The sequence below is a fragment of the Bos javanicus genome, chromosome 20 (assembly GCF_032452875.1).
Source record: "Bos javanicus breed banteng chromosome 20, ARS-OSU_banteng_1.0, whole genome shotgun sequence".
NCBI lineage: Eukaryota > Metazoa > Chordata > Mammalia > Artiodactyla > Bovidae > Bos > Bos javanicus.
In genome coordinates, this window is record NC_083887.1 from 23,687,872 (window position 1) to 23,712,806 (window position 24,935).

At 34.2% G+C, this 24,935-nt stretch overlaps 1 protein-coding gene across 2 annotated transcripts in view; it reads right to left on the bottom strand.

Annotated features, from left to right (window-relative positions):
• The window catches only part of MTREX (Mtr4 exosome RNA helicase), a 91,233-nt gene that overhangs the window by 56,952 nt on the left and 9,346 nt on the right, over nucleotides 1-24,935 (bottom strand). Inside the window, exons 4-11 of one of the 2 annotated variants that reach the window (XM_061393517.1) lie at nucleotides 23,726-23,788; nucleotides 22,715-22,827; nucleotides 6,726-6,900; nucleotides 5,487-5,577; nucleotides 4,173-4,297; nucleotides 2,515-2,613; nucleotides 2,019-2,121; nucleotides 844-975 (exon numbers count right to left, since the gene is read on the bottom strand). In XM_061393517.1, the coding sequence (XP_061249501.1) occupies nucleotides 844-975; nucleotides 2,019-2,121; nucleotides 2,515-2,613; nucleotides 4,173-4,297; nucleotides 5,487-5,577; nucleotides 6,726-6,900; nucleotides 22,715-22,827; nucleotides 23,726-23,788 (901 nt within the window). The other variant, XM_061393518.1, reaches the window with a different exon arrangement.

Here is a 24,935-nt window from a genome sequence, read left to right on the forward strand (position 1 = left end):
TGGCACCCCACTCCAGTACTCTTGCTTGGAAAATCCCATGGATGGAGGAGCCTAGTAGGCTGCAGTCCATGGGGTCGCTAAGAGTCAGACATGACTGAGCGACTTCACTTTCACTTTTCACTTTCATGCACTGGAGAAGGAAATAGCAACCCACTGCAGTGTTCTCGCCTGGAGAATCCCAGGGATGGGGGAGCCTGGTGGGCTGCCGTCTATGGGGTCGCACAGAGTCGGACACGACTGAAGTGACTTAGCAGTATAGGATTAGATATGTAAAAGGCTGAAGTAAATGACAACTGGGTTGATATTCAGCATGCAGCAATTTTTGCCTAGGATATTTAAGTAGTTACATTTACAGTTAATATGTGGGAATAATAAGTTGACTTGCTATCAGTTTTTCTACTTTTTTCAAAAATTATGCCACAGTTAGGTACAGGGGCAGGTCTTCCTGGTTTGGATTTCCAGAAGAATGAAACATAACAGAAGATAGTCTGACCAAGAGACTAACCTTAAGCAATCAGATAGAAAACCACAGTAACCAAAGAGCTATGGCAATAAAGTATAAGAAGGCATGAGCATGAGTCTAATACTTCTTAGTAGGGTTCTTTGGATTTCATGTAGAACAAATATTTTATATATAGATATATACTTATCTTCCAAAAAAAGACAGAAGAAAGGAAAAGAAATGGTAAATTGAGCCTTAAAGCTTTTACAAATGTGATAGAATTACTGCCGTAACTGTGAGGTGAACTGCAAATCTCAGCAATACACAATTGCTGTCTTACCAGAAATATATTTACATTCACTTCCACATGGCATCAAAGCAATACTGAAATTATACAGTACCTGTGTTGAAATCTAATTTGGTCATTTGAAGTGCATAAGCTTCACAATCTTTCTTACTAAAACTGAAAATAATAACAGGTTGAAAATTTCTTTCCATAATCATCTTCACAATCTTGAATACGTTTGATGGACCTGCAAAAAAAGTACATAAACTATGATGAAAAATTAACTCAAAATGGACCACAGACTTCATTGTAAAACTACAAAACTCTTCTATATATGTGGGAGTAAATCTTCATGATGTTGGGTAAGGCAAAGCATTCTTAAGATATGATAGCAAAAGCACAAGCAACAAAAGGAAAAAAATCAGGAAACTAGATTTCATCAAAATTTAAAACTTTTGTACTTCAATAGACACCAGCAATAAAGATACTCTTAACTTACAGAATGGGAGAAAATATTTACAAATCAGATATCTGATAAAGGCCTAGTATCCAGAATATATAAAGAATCCTTACTATTCAACAACAAAAAGAAAATCTAATTTTTGAATGCATCAAAAATTTGAATAGATATTTGTCATAAAATCATAAAATGGAATATTATTTGACAATAAAAAGGAATGATGTATTGATATATGCTATAACATAGATAAACTTGGGAAAAGAAAGCTAACTGAAGGAAGCCAGATGCAAAAGACTGCACATATCATGATTCCATTTATATGAAATGTCTACAAAAGGAAAACAGAAATAGAAACTAGATTAGTGATTATTTAAGGTTGAGGGGTAGAGAAGAGGTTGGGAGAAAATAAACAATGACCACGAATGGGTATGGGGTTTCTTTCTGAGTTAATGAAAATGTTCTAGAATTACAAAGTAGTTGCAGAACTTTGTGACTATACTAAAACCCACTTAATTGCACCCTTAAAAAATGGTGACTTCAATAGTATGTGAATTGTATTTCAATTAAAAAAATTGACTGTGATGACAGCTGCATAATTCTTTGACTATACTAATAACCACTGAATTGCATAATTTAACAGGTCAATTGTAAAATGAACTATCTCTCAACAAATGTCAAGTAGAAAAGACATAAATTTCTACTCATTCAATTTTATCACATACTATCTAGACATCTATGTAGCTTCCAGAGGGGGAAAAATGTTATTTAAAAAATGTAATTTGAAAATACAATTTTCATAAAAAATTCTCAAAAACAAAGTTCTAAGTTACCTTTTGTTCCTCCTTTTCTCCCCTTCTGATCTCCTTTTGCCAAATCACCAGCATCTCGAAGTACTTGCATTGCAGTATTAAAATTATCTTCTCTGAAGTCACCCTAGCATCACAAATATTTTTCTATATAACTTCACTAATACTTAATCATAATCCAAACTTTTTTTTACCTCAAAACAAAGCTTCCTCAAATAAATAATTTAATAATAAAACTAGAAAAAGCAAAACCATAAGATATCTGAAACATGTACAGAGCCCCTTATTTTCAAGGCATTTAAAAATACTGGAAAAGGAGGGGAATCTAATTCATGCATTTAAAAAATATGCATCTTAAACATAATTTTTGAAATAAAAATACATATACAAAGAAAATCAACAATAACTTTGGACTATAAAACTAGGGAAAAAAAAAAAACAGTTCTTCTCTAGTTTAAAGAAAAGTGAGTATAAGCAGTTATGTGATATTAAAGAATAAGAATGATAATTACTCCCTTACATTTTCATCAACCACAAGGTGCAGGCCATCTCCCCCGGCTGGAAAAATATAGTGCTGTAATGGAGTAGGCCGATAATCTGTGTAAATTACGTGACAAGGCTGTAAAAACAAAGAAAATTAAAATCAAGGACAAATACATGATTAGAGTTTCCATAATGATTTCATATACTTCAGACCTATGATGCTGTAATTAAGGAAGACTTCTATTCCCAGGGACGGAGGAGCCTGGTGGGCTGCCGTCTATGGAGTCGCACAGAATCGGACAGGACTGATGTGACTTAGCAGCAGCAGCAGCAGTATGGCAACACAGAATGTACTGAGGTAAAATGGGACTTCTCGATCCCACAGAGACTTTTTACAGCTTTACTAAAACAAGAGGTTGATCTATTCCACAAGATTCACTGAGATTCTATCCTACAGGAGCAACATGGGTGTTACAAAAATACCACTAAAGAGGTAATAAATGGATAAAAATAAATTTGTGAACCTTCTGGTATAAAGGAAAAATAAGGGCAGAAAAATCAAATAAAGAATACATGAACAAATGCTTGTCATAAGGTCCTTTAATGCTCCTAAAATTGAACTAGAAAAGCAAAAAGGAAACGCAGTCAATAAAAAGTCTGCGTTTACATGAGAAAAATCAAATCACACTCTCAAGAAGTGAAGTCAAAGTTGCTCAGTCCTGTCCACTCTTTGCGACCCCATAGACTATAGTCCATGGAATTCTCCAGGCCAGAATACTAGAGTGGGTAGCCTTTCCCTTCTCCAGGGGATCCTCCCAACCCAGGGATCAAACCCAGGTCTCCCGCATTGCAGGCAGATTCTTTACCAGCTGAGCCACAAGGCAAGCCCACACTCTCAAGAGAGGCCCAGCTTTTCTTCTGGTACCAAGGTCTTAGAGGAAATTTTCTACTAGTACTCATGGCTCCCTGTATAAGGAGATGCAGTAGTTTACAAACCTGGCAAGTCATCAGGATCAATTTGGGAGCTTCTGAAAGTTAAAAATTTCATGACCCAGGATCCTACTCTCAGAGATTTTGATGTACTGGGTTTGAGTTGGATTCAGAAATTCACACGTATAAAAACTTAGTTGATTTTGATAAGCTTGCTTGCTTTGAAAAGTAGATTTACATTAAAATGTCTTATTTATTCTAGGTAGCATTAGGAACAAAGTATAGGATATAGAAAGGCAAAGTAAGCCAGAAAGAAAAACACCAATACAGTATACTAACGCATATATATGGAATTTAGAAAGATGGTAACAATAACTTTGTGTACGAGACAGCAAAAGAGACACTGATGTATAGATCAGTCTTATGGACTCTGTGGGAGAGGGAGAGGGTAGGGAGATTTGGGAGAATAGCAGTGAAACATGTATAATATCATGTATGAAACGAGTCGCCAGTCCAGGTTCGATACACGATACTGGATGCTTAGGGCTGGTGCACTGGGACGACCCAGAGGGAGGGTATGGGGAGGGAGGAGGGAGGAGGGTTCAGGATGGGGAACACAGGTATACCTGTGGCGGATTCATTTCGATATTTGGCAAAACTAATACAATATTGTAAAGTTTAAAAATAAAATAAAATTTAAAAAAAAAGAAAGGCAAACTTGTAATATTTAAGTATTGAAAACATCAAAAAAGAGGAAGAAAATACCTGTTTATGTAAGTGGCAAATCCACTCAGCAAACTGTCGGGCATTTGGAATAGTAGCCGAAAGAAAGACATAGTGAACGTTATCAGGAAGCAAAATAATAGTTTCTTCCCATACGACACCACGCTCTGAAAAATACAAATATACCTTGGAATTCAATGTCACTTTATCATTTTCTCTCATGCTCAATTATCAGAAATGCAGATCACTTTATGCAAAGATATTTTTAGCCACAGATCCTTACTGTAAACTACTTTCTAACCATGAACTGCATCTAGTAGAAAGTTAGTAGACTAGACCACCATAAACACAGTGTACTCTGAAATAACCGCCTGCAAAAAAAGCAGCTCCAAATTGAATCCTGTTCAGTCTAACAAGAATCCCAGGACAATGGAAACAGTATTTCCATCTCACTTAGAGAAGCAGAAGTTATTGGCTTACAGAAGGTCACAGAACAGATTTCAAAGAAACACTATTACTATACCACAGTGCCTTTCATCTAAATTACCCTCATGATTTCTAGAGATGAAAGGATCTGATAAACAACAAAACTATAAGTCACTTTTATTCAAATGTAAAAAACAAACAGGAAAATCCATTTGAGAATTTCCTTCCAAATGAACAAATCAATAAAAGATTCATAATTTAAAAACAAAAATAACTTTATAATTTAATCTTTTGAATTTAGTAAGAGTAAAATTTTACAAAGGGTAAATGATTTCTTTAAATTGTATTATTTTTCCTATAAATACAGGTTAACTCAGTGCTTTAGCCAAATAAAAACTAAGCTTCAAGTGTGTACATATTAAACATTTAACTTTTAAATATGTTAATTTCTGCCACGTTCTACCTAAAATCCCAAGTATACTTACTTTTCCATTATAGTAGTGCAATAGTTCAGGTTAAGAGATTTTTTTTTGTTGTTGTTCATTTTTATCTCATAATTCTCATTGTTTAAATCATAAACATGCATTTCTTAGTTTTTTTAAAAAACTAAAATAAATTGATAAAAATCAAGAAAGTTAACTCCGTAGGCCAGCAGTTTTGGAAATTCTTTAATATTAGATATATTAGAGAACTCTCTATTAAAAGCAAACTAATTTTAATTTCATTTTAAAATCTGAAGTTGCATTTTCTCACCCAGAAATTGTTACTATTCAAGAAGCTGTAACTGAATGAGGTCCAACCAGAAAAACTATATCATGTTATCCAAAATTTAGTTTACTACAACTCTAATAAGTAAGATAACTTGTTCAAAATTCCTAATTTCATTCCTAAATAACACGGCACACATCTCAATAACACTACAGAATATACCTGAATCTCTCATGTAATGAATTTCATCAAAAATGACCCAGGCAACTTCTCGCATAACTTCAGAACCTCTGTACAGCATACTTCTCAAAATCTAAAATAGAAGTAGAAGATTTAGCAGGATTCTGACATACCAAAAACTCTTCTAATAAGAAATTTTGTATATTCTTTTTTAACAGAAACATTAAAATAATTTTAGACCGTTACATGTCTTAAGTATATAATACTCCTTTGCTTCTCAAGTTAGTAATCATATATAATCCATGGAGAGAATTACTATCAACTCCATATCCATATACCTTGAATATGAAGCTACATCCTTTTTATGTAAAGCACTTCACTCAAGACCTACACTTGCTAGGAAACAAAAGTAACTTAAAATCATCTTCTATCTAACACAACGAATCTCATACTGCTACTGATTTTTTCTACCTCATCTTAACAACATGAATACTTCCTAGCAACTGTTCTTCAGATTTCTGAGTTAAAGAAATTTTTCTATGGATGGAAGAAAGTTTTGAAAATGGAAAATAAACTTATCTTGGGGATCAAGATGAACATGAGCAATGCTTTCGGCTGACTCTAAAACCAGAAGCTAATTTATGCTCTCTAGTAATTCAAGCATGTAGAAAAGTACTTAGTAAAGACAGCTAAGTGTCCAAAATGTAAGATGCTATCAGATCAGATCAGATCAGATAAGTCGCTCAGTCGTGTCCGACTCTGCGACCCCATGAATCACAGCACGCCGGGCCTCCCTGTCCATCACCAACTCCCGGAGTTCACTGAGACTCACGTCCATCATAAGTATATGCAAAACTTAACTGTGATTATGGGAAGAAGCTAAACATAACTGGGCATTTTTTAAAAAACTATTTATCTATTTGTATCAACACTCAGATGCAAAAGAAAAAAAAAATTAATAAAGAAGGTCCCACAACTTATTCAAAGGTCCAATCATTGAAACTATATAAAATCATCAAACTATTATCATGTCACTGACAATATCCTTTAAAAATACTTCATGCAACTTTATTATATGATGACAGAAATAATGGAAATTTACAACTAAACTGAAACAATTTGTTGTAAGATAAACTCTACTACCCCTTTCAAGTAAATATACTCAGAAAGTATTGCCTTTTACCTGTATAGAGCAAGTAATAAAACATTAGCTGTTTTAACTGATGAATCACATTAATTAAATTAAAAAGTAAAAATTAGATGAGACATCATATAAATTACCTCTGTGGTCATAACAAGACAGGATGCTGTAGGATTAATAGTAACATCTCCAGTCATCAGACCAACATCTTGAAATTCTTCATACATTTCACGGTATTTCTGGTTACTCAGGGCCTTAATTGGGCTAGTAAATATTACACGTTGTTTTTCTCTTAGCGCCAATGCAATGGCATATCTAAAAATGTGAAAATAAGTAAGAATAAACTGTTTACAAAAAACTCTTTAGAAGTATGTGATTTTATAAATTATATTAATATATAAATTGTGTCCAAATTTTTCCTCATTATCTGAAGACTCTGTAAAATATTAATGTCTTATTCTATTCACTTTCAACAAACTACAATAATAATCATGACAAATCTGAAGAACAGTGGTCTAAATGAACAAAAAACATTTTTAACTCTGGTGTCTTGGAGTTAATGTAATTTAATTACTAATATCAATGAATTACTAATAGCTACCCTATTTCTTGGAAGCAAAATACCTTTGGCTCTGCAGATGGACCTCTAAAAGTTTACAGAGCCTCTGCTGCTGCTGCTGCTGCTAAGTCGCTTCAGTCGTGTCCGACTCTGTGCGACCCCATAGACGGCAGCCCACCAGGCTCCCCGTCCCTGGGATTCTCCAGGCAAGAACACTGGAGTGGGTTGGCATTTCCTTCTCCAATGCAGGAAAGTGAAAAGTGAAAGTGTCGCTCAGTCGTGTCCAACTCCCAACGACCCTATGGACTGTAGCCTACCAGGCTCCCCCGTCCACGGAATTTTCCAGGCAAGAGTACTGGAGTGGGGTGACAGAGCCTCTACCTGTCAGTTTTTACCTAAAGACTATAAATATTTAATAAACACTGGAAAATGAGTTGTTTTTGAGTTTCACAAATAAGTTAATCATATATATCCACTTTGCACTTATATTAGTTATCAACTCTGTCCCTGACTAGAAATTGTACCAAGTTCCAATAGTTCTTTCATAAAGATTAATGCACTACAAGATAGTTTTTCTTTTTCAAAGAAAATTCAATTGAGTTAAATATTTAAATACACACCATGAAATGAGGACTAAACTTAGCACTGTGGTACATGTTCCTTATTTAAGATACAGTTCCTACCAACAATAGGCTTATGACAGATTTCAGGAGACAAAAACAATGTTCATCCTGATCATGCCCCCAAAGAGTGAAATAATTAAAAAATCAAAAGTTGTCCAAACATGGTGAAATATGAATAGTAAGAAATATACATCAAAGAGAAAAGAATATACAGATGCTGTAAAAAACGAGAAGTCATAAAGAGAAACAGGAAAGTGTGATCAACACTTAAGAAAAAGAAGCAGTCATGAGAAACTGAGTGGGCCCAGATGTTGGACTTATCAAACAAAGACTTCAAAGAAGCTGTAAAAGACATGTCCAAAAAATGCAAGGAAACCATATTCTAAGAATTAAAGGACACAGGACAGTGATTCAAAGGGGCAATCTCAATAGAGAACTGAAACTACAACAACAAAACCAAATGAAAACTTTATAGATGAAAAGTAAAATAAAATACAATTATGAAATGAAAAATCCACTAGATGGCTCAAGAACAGATATGAGAAGGCAGAAGAAAGAATTTGTAAATATGAAGATAAATCAATAGAAATTATCAAAGCTAAAGAAAGAAAGAAACAGAAGAAAAACAGACAGACAGTCAAAGATTAGTGGGACAACCTCAAGTGTTCCAATGTATGTGTGTGTGTGCACTCAGTCGAGTCTGACTCTTTATGGCCCCATGGACTGTAGCCTGCCAGGATCCTCTGCCCATGGAATTTTCCAGGCAAAAACACCTGAGTGGGCTGTCATTTCCTATTCCAGGGGATCGTCCCAACCCAGGGGTCAAACCCACGTCTCTGTGTCTCCTGCATTGTCAGGCAGATTCTTTACCACTAGTGCCACCTGGGAAGCCCTGTGTGTTTCAACAGAAGTACCAAACTGAGAAAGAGACAAAACAAACATTTTTTTAAAAAAATAACAATAAAAAACTTCTAAACTTGTTTTTTAAAAAATATTAATCTACAGGTCCTTCCCTGGTGGCTCAGATGGTAAAGCGTCTGCCTACAACGCGGGAGACCTGGGTTCAATCCCTGGGTTGGGAAGATCTCCTGGAGAAGGAAATGGCAACCCACTCCAGTATTCTTGCCTGGAAAATCCCATGAATGGAGAAGCCTGTTAGGCTACAGTCCATGGGGTCGCAAAGAATCAGACACGGACTGAGCAACTTCACTTCATAGATCCAATGGACACAATGAACCAAAGCAGGAAAAACTTTGGAATCATATCTAGAAACATACTGCTGACTGACAAAGACAAAAAGAAAGTCTTCAAAGCAGCAAAAGAAAAACAACTCAAAACATACAAGAGACCACCACCATAATTAAGGCTTACTTCTGATGGGAAAAAATGGAGTAGAATGAAACAATAGAATGACTATCCAATAGTCAAACAGTAGAATGACTATCCAATATTCAAAAGAAAAAAATTGTCAGTCAAGAACTATATATTCAGTGGCATTATCCTTTCAAAAATAAAAGCAAAACAAAGACATTTTCAAATAAAAATTGAGGGAATTCACTGCTAAAACATCAACCATACAAGAAATATTTTTAAAAAATTCTTTAACCAGAATCCAGAGAAAAGAATAGAGCTTAAAATAATAAATATGTGGGTAAATGTAAGACTTTACATACTTCTCTTTTATTCAATTAGTATTTTTTAAAACATAAAAGATTATTTAAAGCAAAAACATTATTTTAACATTGTATTATACTGGATTTATAGCAGGTAGCACAGTGGCAAAGAATCCACCTGCAATATAGGAGACCCAAGTTTGATCCCTAGGTTGAGAAGATCCCTGGGCAGGAAATGGCAACCTGCTCCAGTACTCTTGACTGGAAAAATTCCATGGACAGAGGAGCCTAGTGGGCTTACAGTCCATGAGGCTGCGAGTTGGACATGACTGAGTGACTGAGCACACATGCACACACAGCATATATAGTTGAAATATATAGGTAGCAAAAATAGCACAGACAAGAAGAAATAAGGCTACCAATATTTTATAGAGATTGTGGCTGTGAGAATAATCACTAAACATGTAATTCAAAGGTTAAAAAAAATTAAAGGAATTAAAATGGTATACTAAAAAATATTTGTTAAATATAATAGAAGGCTGTAAAAACACGAGACATTACTAAAAAACAAAAGGCAAATATAAATACAGCCACATCAATCATTAAATCAAATTATTGAAATTATAAAGTATCTTTTTCAACCACAAAGAAGTTGAATTAGAAACCCCAAAATAGAAAGATGTATGGAAAAACTAACAAATACTTGAAAGATAAAGATAAGAGGAAATAAAGAGAAACTAAAGAATGAATTAAATTGAAAACTCAAAATTTATAGGATGCATATAAAGCAGTAATAAGAGGGAAAATTAAAGTTTTAAACATGAATATTAGAAAGGAAGAATAATCTAAAATCAATCTAATTCCACCTCAAGAAACTCCTTGGAAGACACAGATTACCAAAACTGACTCAACAAGAAAGGAAACTGAGCTTGAAATTTAAAAATCTTCCCATAAAGAAGGGCTTTCCTGGTAGCTCAGCTAGTTAAGAATCCACCTGCAATGCAGGAAACCCTGCTTTGAGTCATGGGTCAGGAAGAACTGCTGGAGAAGGGACAGGCTACCTACTCCAGTATTCTTGGGCTTCCTTAGTGACTCAGACAGTAAGGAATTTGCCTGCAATGTGGGAGACCTGGGTCTGATCCCTGAGTCAGGAAGATCCCCTGGAGAAGGGAATGGCTGATCACTCCAGTATACTGGCCTGGAGAATTCTACGGACAGAGGAGCATGGCAGGCTACAGTCCATGGGACTGCAAAGAGTCGGACATGATTAAGCAACTTTCACTTTTACTGTCTCATAAAGAAAAGCCTAGGTAGTTCAGATGGCTTCATTAATAAGTTCTGTCAAACATTTAAAGAGAAAAAACCAAACCTACACAAACTCTTAGAGAAAACAGACCAGGAGGGTCACTTCTCAACTTACATTACGAAGTCAGTATTAACATGATATCAAAACTAGACTCAGCTATTAAAAAGAATGCATTTCAATCAGTTCTAATGAAGAAACTGGAGCCTATTATACAGGGTGAAGTAAAACACCAATACAGTATATTAACGTATATATATGGAATTCAGAAAGATGGTAACGATGACCCTATATGTGAGACAGCAAAAGAGACACAGATGTAAAGAACAGATTTTTGAACTCTGTGGGAGAAGGCAAGGGTGGGATGTGATTTGACAGAATAGCTTTGAAACATGTATATTACCATATGTGAAACAGACTGCCAGTCCAGGTTTGATGTAAGAGACAGGGCACTCAGGCCCGGTGCACTGGGATGACCCTGAGGGATGGGATGGGGAGGGAGGTGGGAAGGAGGTTCAGGATGGGGGACATATGTACACCCATGGCTGATTCATGTCAATGTATGGCAAAAACCACTACAATATTGTAAAGTAATTAGCCTCCAATTAAAATAAATTAATTAAAAAAATACAAGATACCCCGATAAATATGAATTTCAGATGAAAAAAAAAAAAAAAGACAAAGATCTTGTTAAAAAAAAAAAAACAACGAAAACTACATATCCACATCTCTCATGAAGATTCAAAGAAATTCCAGAACAAAATATGAGTAAACTGAAACCGGCAACATTATATAAAATGATCAACTGCCATAAACATCTAGGTTTCTTCCGAGAATATAAGGATGGTTTAACAACAGGAAATTTGTAATGTACCACTTTAAAAGAATAAAAAGCAAACACCATATCCTTGCCTCTACAGATGGAAAAAGGATTTAATAAAATACAATGCTTCTTTTTTAATCCTCAATACACTTATTTTCCCCAGTTTTATTAAGATTTAATGATCTATAACATTATGGAAGTTTAAACTATATACTGTAAAATTTGATACACATATATATTGTGAAATGATTACCTCAATAAGCTTAATTTACATCCTTATCACCTCATTAATTACCTTTTTTTTCTGGTGAGAGCATTTAAGATCTACCCTCTTAGGAACTTTCAAGTATATAATACAGTACTGTTAACTGTAATCACCATGCTCTATGTTAGATACCCAGAACTACTCATCTTATACCCAGAAGTTTGTTTCGTTTCACCACCATCTTCCTACTTCCCCCACCCTGCCCATCTCAGTCCCTGGAAACTACCATTCAACTCTGTTTCAATAAATTCAACTTTTTTAGATTCCACATCTGAGATCACAAGTGTTTGTCTTTCTCTGACTTATCTGACTTAACATAATGCTCTCAAGGTCCATTCATGCTGTCACAAACAGCAGGATTTCCTTCTTTGATGGCTAAATAATATTCCATTGTGACTGACTCTGTGTGTGTGTATGTATATGGATATAGACAGACAGAAACTACATTTTCTTCATCCACCCATCTGCTGATAGACAAAGCTTTCCTTGTCTTGGGTATTGTGAATAATGGGAATGCAGACATTGCTTCAAGATACTGGCTTCATTTCCTTTAGATACATACCCAGAAGTGGGATTGCTGAATTATATTCTATTTTTAATTTTTAAGAAATCACCACCCTGTTTTCCACAGTAACTGTACCAATTTATATTTCCACAAAATTGCACAAGGGTTTCCTGTTCTTTACATACTTGCTAACACTCGTCATCTCTTATCTTTTTGTAACAGCCATTCAAATGGGTGTTTTTTTAATTCTTTCATTTGTTCCCAATTAAGAATAGAAAGGAACTTACTCAACCTGATAAAAGGAACCTAGGAAAAAGCTAGTTAAATTACACTTCATGGTGAAACACTGAATGTTATTCATTTAAGATCAGGAACATCCAAGGATTTCCACTGGATTTTGCCAATGCAATAAGAAAACAAAACAGATGGGATAAAACATCAGCAAGAAGCAGAAAAAACTGTCTTTATTCACAGACAATATGACCAACTATGTAGAAAATCTTATGGAATGTGCAAAGTTACTATAACTTGTTAGTAAGCCAGTTTATTAACAAAGTGACAATATAAAATACTAACACATAAAAATAAACTGTACTTCACAAGCCATTAGCAACCCAAATATGAACTTAAGAATGTCATTTGCAACAGCACAAAGCAATAAAATACTTAGAGATTTAAGAAAAAATGTGTTAAAAAAGAGGAAGATATATAAAATCTGTACACAAACTACAAAATATTGCTGAGAGAAATTAAAGAAGATGTGAATAATAAATAATATACCATGCTAATGGACTGGAAGAGTCTATAATAATGTTAAAATGAAAATTCTCCCCAAATTAATCTATACAACACAATCAGCATAAAAATGCAAGTAGTCGTTTTGGGTAGAAATTAATACACTAATTTAAATTTTTATTGAGGAACAAAAAGGACCTAGAAGAGCCCAAACAATTTTAAGAATAAAGTTAGAGGACTCTAATTACCTAAGTTTTATACATACTTTAAAGCTATGGTAATCAAGATAGCATGGACTGGTATAAGGATAGACACAGAAATAAACAGAACAGCAAGTTCAAAGCCAAACCTATACATTTATGGTCAGTTCACTAGGATTTCAACAGTCAATTCAATTCAAAGACAATTCAGTGGGAAAATCATCATTTTTTTCAACTGGAACAATTATCCACATACAAAAAGGTTAATTTAAACCCCACCTTTACCTCACATCATACATAAAAATTAATTCAAAGGAAATCACAGCTTTAAGTGGAATGGCTAATACTATAAACTTCAAGAAGAAAATAAAAGGGAAAATATTTGTGATATTGGGATAGGCATAAATGTCTTAAGTATTGATATCAAAAGCATGATCAATCCATAAAAGAAAATATATGAGAAGTTGAACATCAAATTTAAGATCTTTTGTGCTACAAATGATACCATTAAGATAATTTAAAGAATTATTTATGATGCAATAAGACAAACAATTCAATTTTAAAAATCAGCAAAGACTGAAATAGATATTTTATTTAAGATATACAAATGGGTGATAAGCAAATGAAATGATACTTAACATTTTATTAGTCATCAAAGAAATTTAAAACCACTGTGGAACATCATTAGATATCCACACTAAAACAGGTATAATCAAAAAAGATTATGCCAAGAGGTGGTTAGGACATAAGAGAAACAGGATATAAGAGAAACATAAGATTCCTTATCCATTACGACAGGAATACAAAATGGTACAGCCACTTTGGAAAACAGTCTGGTCATTTACTGAATCGTTAAATATACATTTGCCATAAAATCCAACAATTACTAAGTATCTAATCTAAGTATCTATCTACCCAAGAGAAATAAAAACGTGTCTACATAAAGACCTGTATATGTATGTTCATGTCAGAATTACTTAGAATGGTCAAAAATGCAAAACAATTCAAATTTCTATCAACGGAATAAACAAAATGTCATGTATCCATAAAACGCAACATGACTTATCAATAAAAAGAAAAGAACTAATGATATATGCCATATGAATGAACCTCTAAGTGTTATTTTAAACAGAAAAAGACACAAAAGACTCCATATTACATGATTTCATTTATATGAAACTTCTAGAAAAGGCAAAACTACTTAGGCAAAGCCAATCAGCGCCAGCACTGGAGATGGAGGCAGGGTGAATGCACACACTCATAAGAAAACTAGGGACAGCACCCTAAAACTGCTGAGGGTTGCACAACTGTACAAATTTATTAAATGGGTGGATTTCATAATATTTAAATTATATAATAATAAAGCTAATGCTTTTAAAAAAAGCTTTACATAGAATAAAAAAATAAACAGGGTCAGGAAAGCTACTCAATTACCTAGGTAAACAACCTGGTCCCAATATATTAATCTAGCATCAGACTTATAAATGAAAATGTACTTGTTATAGTTATCAGCTAACATTGGAGTTTACCTTGAGTTCTTGAATTCCTAGGGGAAATTTTTATCTGAGATCCATGAACCACTCACTGAAATCACAAAATCTGGTACGTACATACAAATATACACTTCATTGGAGGTTTCTATTGAGGTAAAATTCATAAAACCTATAACTGTTTTAAAGTGCACAACTGAGTGGATTTTAGCACATTCACTACGCTGTGCAACTACCACCTCTATCTGATTCTTAACATAATTCTCGTCCCTCCAAAAACCCCATATTCATTAAGCAGCTACTTTCTGCTCCCCTCCTCTAAATATTCCCTGGCCTCCACCAATCTGCTCTCTCTCTAAGAATTTACCTGAAATATTCTACACAAACGGAATCAAATAATATGTGACCTACTGAGTCTGGCTTCTTTTACTCAGCAGAACGTTTCTGAGGTTCATCCACACTGTAGCATGCATCAGTATCTCAATGCTGCCATAGCTGAGTACTATTTCATTGTACAGATACACCAGATTTATTTATCTATTCATCCACTGATGGACTTTGGGTTGTTTCTACCTTTTTTTCATTATTGTGAACAGTACTGCTGTGAACCTTCATCTATAAGAATCTGTGTATTTGTTTTCAATTCTTTGGCGTAATACGCCTAGGAGTGGAACTGCTGAGTTGTACAGTAATTCTATAAGTATCTTTTTGAACACCTACTAGACTGTTTTCCACAGCAGGACTCAAGAGCTTTCAAAAGTGTCTATAACCCTGGTGAATTTCTTAAAATCTCTTTACAGTCTCCTAACTCAGAGTAAGCCTCTGACTGTGTGGATCACAACAAACTGTGGAAAATTCTTCGAGAGATAGGAATACCAGACCACCTTACCTGCCTCCTGAGAAATCTGTATGCAGGTCAAGAAGCAACAGTTAGAAGTGGACATGGAACAGACTGGTTCCAAATTGGGAAAGGAGTACATCAAGGCTGAATATTGTCACCCTGCTTATTTAACTTATATGCAGAGTACGTCATGTGAAATGCTGGGCTGGATGAAGCACTAGCTGGAATCAAGATTGCCTGGAAAAATACTAATAACCTCAGATACGCAGATGACACCACCCTTATGGCAGAAAGCAAAGAGGAACTAAAGAGCCTCTTCATGAAAGTGAAAGAGTGGAATGAAAAAGTTGGCTTAAAATTCAACATTCAGAAAACTAAGATCATGGCATCCAGGCCCATCACTTCATGGCTAACAGATGGGGAAACAATGGAAACAGTGACAGACTTTACTTTCTTGGGCTCCAAAATCACTGCAGATGGTGACTGGAGCCATGAAATTAAAAGACGCTTGCTCCTTGCAATAAAAACTATGACCAACCTAGACAGCATATTAAAAAGCAGAGACATTACTTTGCCAACAAAAGTCCGTCTAGTCAAAGCCATGGTTTTTCCAGTAGTCATGTATGGATGTGAGAGCTGGGACTATAAAGAAAGCTGAATTGATGCTTTTGAATTGTGGTGTTGGAGAAAACTCTTGAGAGTCCCTTGAACTGCAAAGAGATCGAACCAGTCCGTCCTAAAGGAAATCAGTCCCAAATATTCACGGAAGGACTAACGCTGAGGCTGAAACTCCCAATACTTTGGCCACCTGATGCAAAGAACTGACTCACTGGAAAAGACCCTGATACTGGGAAAAACTGAAGGTGGGTGGAGAAGGGGACGACAGAGGATGAGGTGGTTGGATGGCATCACTGACTCAATGGACATGAGTTTGAGCATCCTTCAGGAGCTGGTGATGGACAGGGAAGCCTGGCATTCTGCAGTCCATGGTGTCTCAGAGAGTCAGACACGACTGAGCGACTGGACTGAACTGAACCCAAGACTACGAAAGCAGGTTTTAACATACACTGGAAAATTTCCTATACTGAAAATCTCTATGCTTTAGTAGCAAAAACTAAAGCAAAGTTACACTAATGCCCAGAATTCTAACGTCTGTATATGCTGGCTTCAAATGGATAATGCACCAACTACTATACACCTGTACACTTCTCAAAGTGAGATAAAATAACTGAACCAAAAATAGTCAGAGCTATAATTTGTGCCTTAGGAGGAAACAAGCTTCTGACTTCAGTACCTCTAAAAAGGAATGGACAATAAAAAAAATCAGTCCCATTCCACTGGACAGAACTAGGTAATACTGGACCACAATGCGTCTGAATCTAACAGATTAGACTACTCTGCAATTGGCTGATACTGTTTCGATGATAATCTAAGATCCAAAGCTGCACTCCTCTAACTCCCCTACAAAAAGAAAACTTTTGAGTTACACCTCAGCCAAGATCTAAAAAGACTAATATACAGTACTCAGGCTCTGACTATCTGAAGGACGATATTCCAAAACTCATGAAAAATATCCACCACTATGCCAAAGTAAAGGCACTGCTGAACAGGGTGATTGGTGCAATTTTTATCTTTTTTTTCCTTTATGATCTTCTTCACTCTTCATGCGATCATTGTTAAGAACACTTAATTCAGCTGTTCAACAGGAAAGCTGTAATTTCTCCATGATGAAGAAATAAAATATATTATAAATTATTAAGAGTTAACCTGTGAACAAAAACTGACTTCTGAAAAGGTGCCAAGATTGAGGGGAGAAAATAGTCTTTCAACAAATGGTTCTGAGGCAACTGGATAGCCACATGAAAAAAATGAAGTTGAACCTTTACCTTATAAATTATACAGAAATGTAAAACCTCAAAAAGGATCAAAGAACTAATACCTAAAATTATAAAATTCTTAGAAGAAAATATAGGCATAAATCTTTGTGGTCTTGGATTAGGCAATGCTTTGTTTAAAATAACATGAAAAGAAAACAGACAAATTGCACTTGGTCAAATTAAAGACATTTGTCCCTCAAAAAATACGCTTAAAGTAAAAGGATGACTTATACTTTAAAAAGAGAAAATGTTTGCAAATCATATATCTGACAAGGAACTAGTATCAGAATACAAAACAACTATCACAACTAAACAAGGCAAACAATCTAATGAGCAAGTAAAAAAGAACTTAAGCAGACACTCCTCCAAAGACATTCAGAAGGCCAATGAGCATACTAAAAAACGCTCAGTATCATTAGTCATCAAGGAAACACAAATCAAAACACGAGATATCACACTCACAACTAACAGAATGACTATTATCCAAAAGGCAAGAAGTAACAAGTGTTGGTAAGGATGTGGAGAAAAGGGAATCCTTGTGTTCTACTGGTAGGAATGTATACTGGTGCAGTCAACATGGAAAACAGTATGGAGAATCCTCAAAATATTAAAAATAAAACTGTCATATGATCCAGCAATTCCACTCCTGGGTATTTATCCAAAGAAAACAAAAACACTGGTAAGAAAAAATATGCATGCCCCTATGTTCACTGCAGCATCATTTACAATTGTCAAAATACAAAAGTAACCCAAGTGTCATCAACAGATGAATGGATGTGGTATATGTATATGTGTGGAATATTATTAAGTAATAAAAAAGAATGAAATCTTGCCATTTGCAACAACACAGATGGCCTCAGAGAGCATTGTGCTAAGTGAAATAAGTCAGAAAAAGACAAATATTATATTGTTTTATTTATATGTGGAATATAAAAAATAAATGAACAAACATAAAACAGAAATAGTTATAGATACAGAAAACCAACAGGTAATCACCAGAGAGGAGGGTAGCGAGGGGAGGAAAAAAACAGGTGAGGAACCTTAAGAGGTATAAACTTGCAGCTATAAAATAAATGAGTCATAGGTATGAAAGATATAGTGTGAGAATCTAGTCTAATAATTATATATCTTTTTATGGTGACATAGTGTAAACAGACTTACCATGGCGACCATCTTGAAATGTATAGGAATATCAAATCACTATGGTGTGTAATAGGAAATAACACAGTGTTTCAGGTCAATTATACTTCAAAACAAATGAATTTACAGAAAAAGATCAGATCCGTGGTTACCAGATGTGGGGGCAGGCGGGAAATGGGATGAAGATGGTCAAAAGGTAGAAACTTCCATTTCTAAATAGTAGAGATGTAATGCACAATATGATAAACATAGTTAACACTGCTAAGAGTTATATAAAAAAGTTAAATGAGTTCTTTTCTCATCAGAAGAAAAAAAGTTTTCTATTTAGTTCTGTACCTATACAAAATGATGAATGTTTACCAAGCCATCATTAATTATAGTCATTTTAGGATGCACGTTAAGTCAGATCATTATGCTGCAATCTTTGAACTTATACAGTGCTTTGTGTCAGTTTTATCTCAATAAAACTGAAAGAAAAATTATTTAAAAATAAACTTCACATATTGGAAATTAGAATAGTGAACACTATATAGGATTATATCACTACCAATACCCACAGAACATTAATCTTATCTAGAAACAAGTAACATTATTGTGCTTTTTTGTTTCTGGAATTCTTTTCAGAAACCCAACTAGTTCACCTTGCAGAATGTTCTGTCTTATTCTGACTAACCTATATTACGCTGAAAATCCACATTTAAAAAGTTTTTATTTAAAACAATCATAAAATAAATTTACTACATAATCAATTTTTTAAAAAAGGTAGTAACAAGTGTTGGCAAAGACATGGAGAAACTGAAACCCTCATATAACTACGGGAAAATAAAGCGATGCAGCTGCTATGGAAAACAGTTTGGTGATCCCTCAAAAAATTAAACACAGAATCAAACATGACCAATTCCATTCCTAAGTATATACTGAAGATAAGGAAAAAGATGTGTTCAAACAAACACTGGTACATAAACATTTCTAAAAGCATCATTCATAATAGCCAAAAAATTGGAAACACTCATACATCTATTAACTGATGAATGGATAAACAAAATGTGGTATATCATACTATATAATTAATCAGTCACAAAATATTAGCCATAAAAAGGAACTCAATTCTGATGTATACCACAACACAGATGAATCTTAAAATCATCATCCTTAGTGAAATAAAACATAAACAAAAAGCCATATATCATATGATTCTATTTAAATAAAATACCCAGAAAAGGTAAATTCATACAAACAGAAAGCAGACTGGTGGCTGAAAGAAACTGGAGCTAAGGGAATGGGGAATGACTGATTAATGGGTACGTGGTCAAGACATCAATGAACTAGATATTGGAGACAGTTGCACATATTAAGGAAAAACAAGTTAACCCACAGAAGTCTATCTGCAATAGACTGCAAAATCCCATCCACATTAAAGAGCAGAACCCACTTTCAGAATGGCCCAGTTCCTCTCAAACTTTAACAGATGTATGCATCAACTGGTGATCTTGTTAACATGCAGATTATGATTCAGCAGTTCTAGGGTGGGGTGTGAGATTTTTGCCTAATTTAGCTAGTAGGTGATATGCATGCATCTGGTCTAGGACCATACTCTTAAGTAGTAAGACTCTAGAACAATGGTCTTTACATACATTTTAGAAGAAAATATAACACCTATCAAAAAACTTAAAACACAAACAATACATATTTATTTTACACATTAGCTAAGAGAACTACTATAGTAATAGAGACCATGTATTAAAAATAATACAGAAAATATCTACTTATTTTCAGCATGGAGTAACAAGGACTGGGTTTACCTACCCACCTGTAACAACTGCAAAATAGGATAAAATATGTGAAACAATGATTTCACATACTGAATAATCACAGAGTAATCCCTGAGAAGAGGGAAGTAAATGACATAATCTCAGATTATTGTCCACAGAGTTTCCAAGTCACAGTTTCAGGAGATGAACCTTGAAGGTTTTCGGAAGTTAAGCGGACAGTGGGAGTCTGGGGAAGCCATGGCAGCTACACTGCAGCTCAAAATAACCAGAGAGGAAAGAGGTAGACAAAGGGAAAGCTCTGAACATCTGCTGAACATTCTGGTGTCTTTAAATAAGTAATAATCAGTGAATAAGTGTTAGGAAACAACTTGAAGCAATGGGAAAAAACCACCAAATGGAGTGGAACTAAAAAAATGATACAATCTTCAGAGCTGGGAGTAACTGAGGTTCCCACTAGCCATGGTGGAAAAATTCGTAATTCATAAGATACTGGCTAGAATATCAAGAAATATATTAAAAAGTGGAGAAAAGTAGCCTTAAGTTAAATGCTTCTCTAGTCCTGCCTAAAATCATAAAAGCCTTGGAAGAACTATATTTTTCTCCAAGTAACTGCATCCCACAACAAAGCTCAAGAATATTAATAGAAATGCAAAATAGTCATCACCCAAGAAGGTAAAATTCACAATGTCTTGTGAATTAAAAAATATAGGGAGGCAAATATAACAAATAAGAAGTAAAAATAAATGAAAAGGCATCCAAAAATGAGACAGAAAACAGAATCAGTAAATGAGGACACAGAAAATTACCATTACAGTATAACTGTATTCTATATATTCAAGAAAACTGAGGAAAGATTAAATAGCATGCTTAAAAGAAATACTAAAAATATTGAAAGACACGAACCAAAATTTTAGCACGAAAAATCTAAATCTGAGATGAAATAAACTGGATAGAATTAAAATCAAATTAGACATTGCAAAAAAAAAACAAGAATAAACTTAAAGCTGTCCAAAATGAAACACAGAGAATAAACAAAAAATAATAAGTATCAGTGAGCTCTGAGACAACTTAAAATGACTAACACAAGTTTAAGTGAGGTCCTCTGAGTACTAAAAAGGGTACTATTTTAAGGAAAAAGTAGTTGAAATTTTTCCAAATCTGATGAAAACAAACAAACCTACAACCTGAGAAGCCAAACAAATTCAAGCATAAGAAATATGAGAAGAATTATGTAAAGGCACGTCATAATTAAACTGCCAAAAGTCAGTGATGAAATTAAAAACAGCCAAACATCACATCAGAGCAGTATGTAAAGCAGCAGGAAAACACTGATTTATAATGGTGGGAAAAGTCAATTAATTGAAACAGATCAGGAAATAACACAGATGAAAGTAATACTAAGAAGGAATATTTAAACAGTTTTTAAACTGTATTCTGTTGTTCAAGAAGCTGGAGGAAAGTTAAGTAGACATGTGGAAAACACTAAACACACATACAAATGAACTTCTAGCAAAGAAAACTATTCATGTCTCACTGAAAAGGATTAAGGACAGATTAGGTGATGCAGAAGCAAAGATTAATGAATCTGAAGATAGAGCATGAGAAAAGACCTGAAATGAAACACAGAAAAAATGAACACAGAATTAGTGAATCATGACCAATATTCATGACTGATGGGATATTTATAGCACTAAATGTCTATATTAGAAAAGGAAAGGTCTGAAATCAATGACCTCACCTGCTTTCTTTAAAAAACTAGAAAAAGATCAAATAAAGCCCAGAGTAATAAGAAAGGAAATAAAAAGTCTAAATTTACTTACAGAAACCAAATAGAGAAAATTTAAACTTTTTAAAGAGTATGGTAAGAAACAAAGCTATCTTAAGATTCTATTTTAAAACTACAAAGAGAGCAAGAGAAGAAAAAAGGAACAGAGGGAAACTGCAAAACAGCCAGAAAACAATTAGCAAAATGGCAGTACATACACACTTACCAATAATAAAATGTAAATGGACTAATTCTTCAATCAAAAGACAGAATGGTTGAATGGATTAAAAAAAACAAGAGCCATTCATATGCTGCGTATAGGAGACTCACTTCAGATGCAGGACACACAGTCTTAAAAGTGAAGGAATGGAAAAAGATATTCCATGCAAACAGAAACCAAAAGAAAGTCTCTGTAGCTACACTTACATAAAACAAAATTAACTTTAAAACTGTAACAACATACAAAGAAGGACATTACATAATGATAAAGGACATTACATAATGATAACAAGACGATATAGTATTTATAGACATTTATGCACCCAACACAAGAGCACCTAAATGTACCCAGCAAATATTAACAGTTCTAAAATCCCATTTAAAAAGAAAGCTACTCACTCAGCGCAAACAGTTTTTCCTGCTGATGTATGTGCAGATACTAAAACAGACTGATTATTATCAACACACTGAATGGCTTCTCTTTGAAAAGCATCAAGAATGAATGGATATTCCTATAAAAAAAATTAATATATGTATGAAGATACCTTGCCACATCAGAACATACTTAAAACCAAGAGATGCTACCCCCAGAAGCATTATGGAAGCATTTATGAGTCTACTTGGGAAACATTCTGTCCACTAGAGAAAATTAGGAAGAACTAAAAAGAAAACTTTAATGAGACAGAATATGTTATTTCTGCTGTCTAATCTTTCAATTATTATGCTTACACATATACTAATTACAACATGATTATTACCATATATTAAGAACATGCTTTATGGGAGGCACTGTGGAACACATTTCCCACATATTAATCTCCACAGCAACTCCTAACATAGGTGTAGTTTTCTTTCCCAGCTGGGAACACTGAGAGTCTGAAAAGTCAAGTCCTCAATGAAGTTCACTCATCAGAGGCAGAATAATATATCTATCAGACTTTAAAAATTCAAGTTTACCGCACAGTACTGCCATTTTTACTTAAAGAAAATGACTTGGAAAACCTACACTACTCTTTTATAGTCTATCAGCGATTCAAAATACATTTAGTATCAGCATTAGAGTTTAAGTTTCATTAGAAGCTTGTTAGGCTCCAGAACTGTATGCAAAACATACTGTACATATGCATTTTTTTCTAGAGAAAGATTGATACTTTTCATTAGATTCTTTGAAATGGCTGAGAATTATGCTTAAAAATCTTATCACATGATGCTTGGTTTTCAGTATGGTTGTTTACTGATTTGGTTCTCACCATATCTGACTTCAAGTGGAAGCTTCAGAGTGTGTATCTACATACACATACACACAAACACACACAGAAATATAAAAATCTCATTTTAAAGTTTACCTTTAAGATTTTTAGGAAAACAGACTCACACAACTGTACCAACTGTACCGCTCAAGGTACAAACCTTTGCAGCTTTTCCAACTCGAGGTTTAAGTGGTAGATAATCTTCATCTGCAGGAAGTGCAACCTGATGTTTAAAAAAAAAAATTTACCATTCAAGAATTGATGCATTCAGCATACCATAATTAAAGATGGTTTGAAAAATAAAGGTGATGAACTAAAGTGTTGCTGACAGTCTTAGACACTACAAAATTAAATAACCATCTTCAAGAACAAGGCAAATGCAAATGTTACAACATTCCAAAAAAGTGTTTACCTAATAGTTATGTAATCAAAAGCATTTAAGTCTACCTCCCAAAAGAAACTTTATTAAGTTCTAGGACTTATCTCAGCTATCTTTGTATATTCTGTATCTAATATACTTCTTGACATTAATGAATGCTCAAAAAAGCTGAATGGACATAAAAAGGGATGCCACTATATGAAAGAAAACTATATAGAATAAAGTATTCCCTGGAACAGGAAATTAATTTTCCTCTAGTGAAGATTAAGATCTGCAGAGCAGTTCACAATATACCTAAATTCCCAAGACTTAAGCCAAGTAGTGTATAAATAATAAGGGCAAAGTAAGGTACACAAAGAAGTCAGAAATCATTTCTAAGAGCAAAATTTCAACAAACAATTATGAGATAAGATTAGCTGTCTTAGAAATATTGAGAGGTTGTTGGTAAACGTGCAATTCAATTGCAATCAAGATGATGTGTGCAGCATTTCAAAAAGCGGTAAGTGGAACCTGACTATAATTAAGTGAAACAATAAATTATGAAACCTAATGTAAAATATCTAATATAATGAATGTATTAAAAGAAATGTGACACTCTAAATGGAATCTACAAAGGGGCAGAGTTTGGAAGCTTATCCAGTACACACTACAAAAGGGTAAATTCAAGAGGTGTTTTTATTAGTGAATGAACCTTTCTGGGGGACAGGAATAGTTTTCATCAATCTTTTCCTTAAGACTACATATTCTACTTTTATGACTCTAAGAAACTTCTAAGTAGCTTCTGATTCCCAGGTAGTTTGATAGTAAGAGGATTACTTATCCATTAATTTTAGGAAATGTCCTTCTTTTGCTACACTATACCATGAGTACCAAAGTGACTGTTCTAAAGAGCACAATCGCTGGCACACTGACAAAATCAAATTTCTGAATCTGAAAATCTTGGGACTAGATCCTCAATCATGGTATGATCCAATTTCACTTCCCTCACATT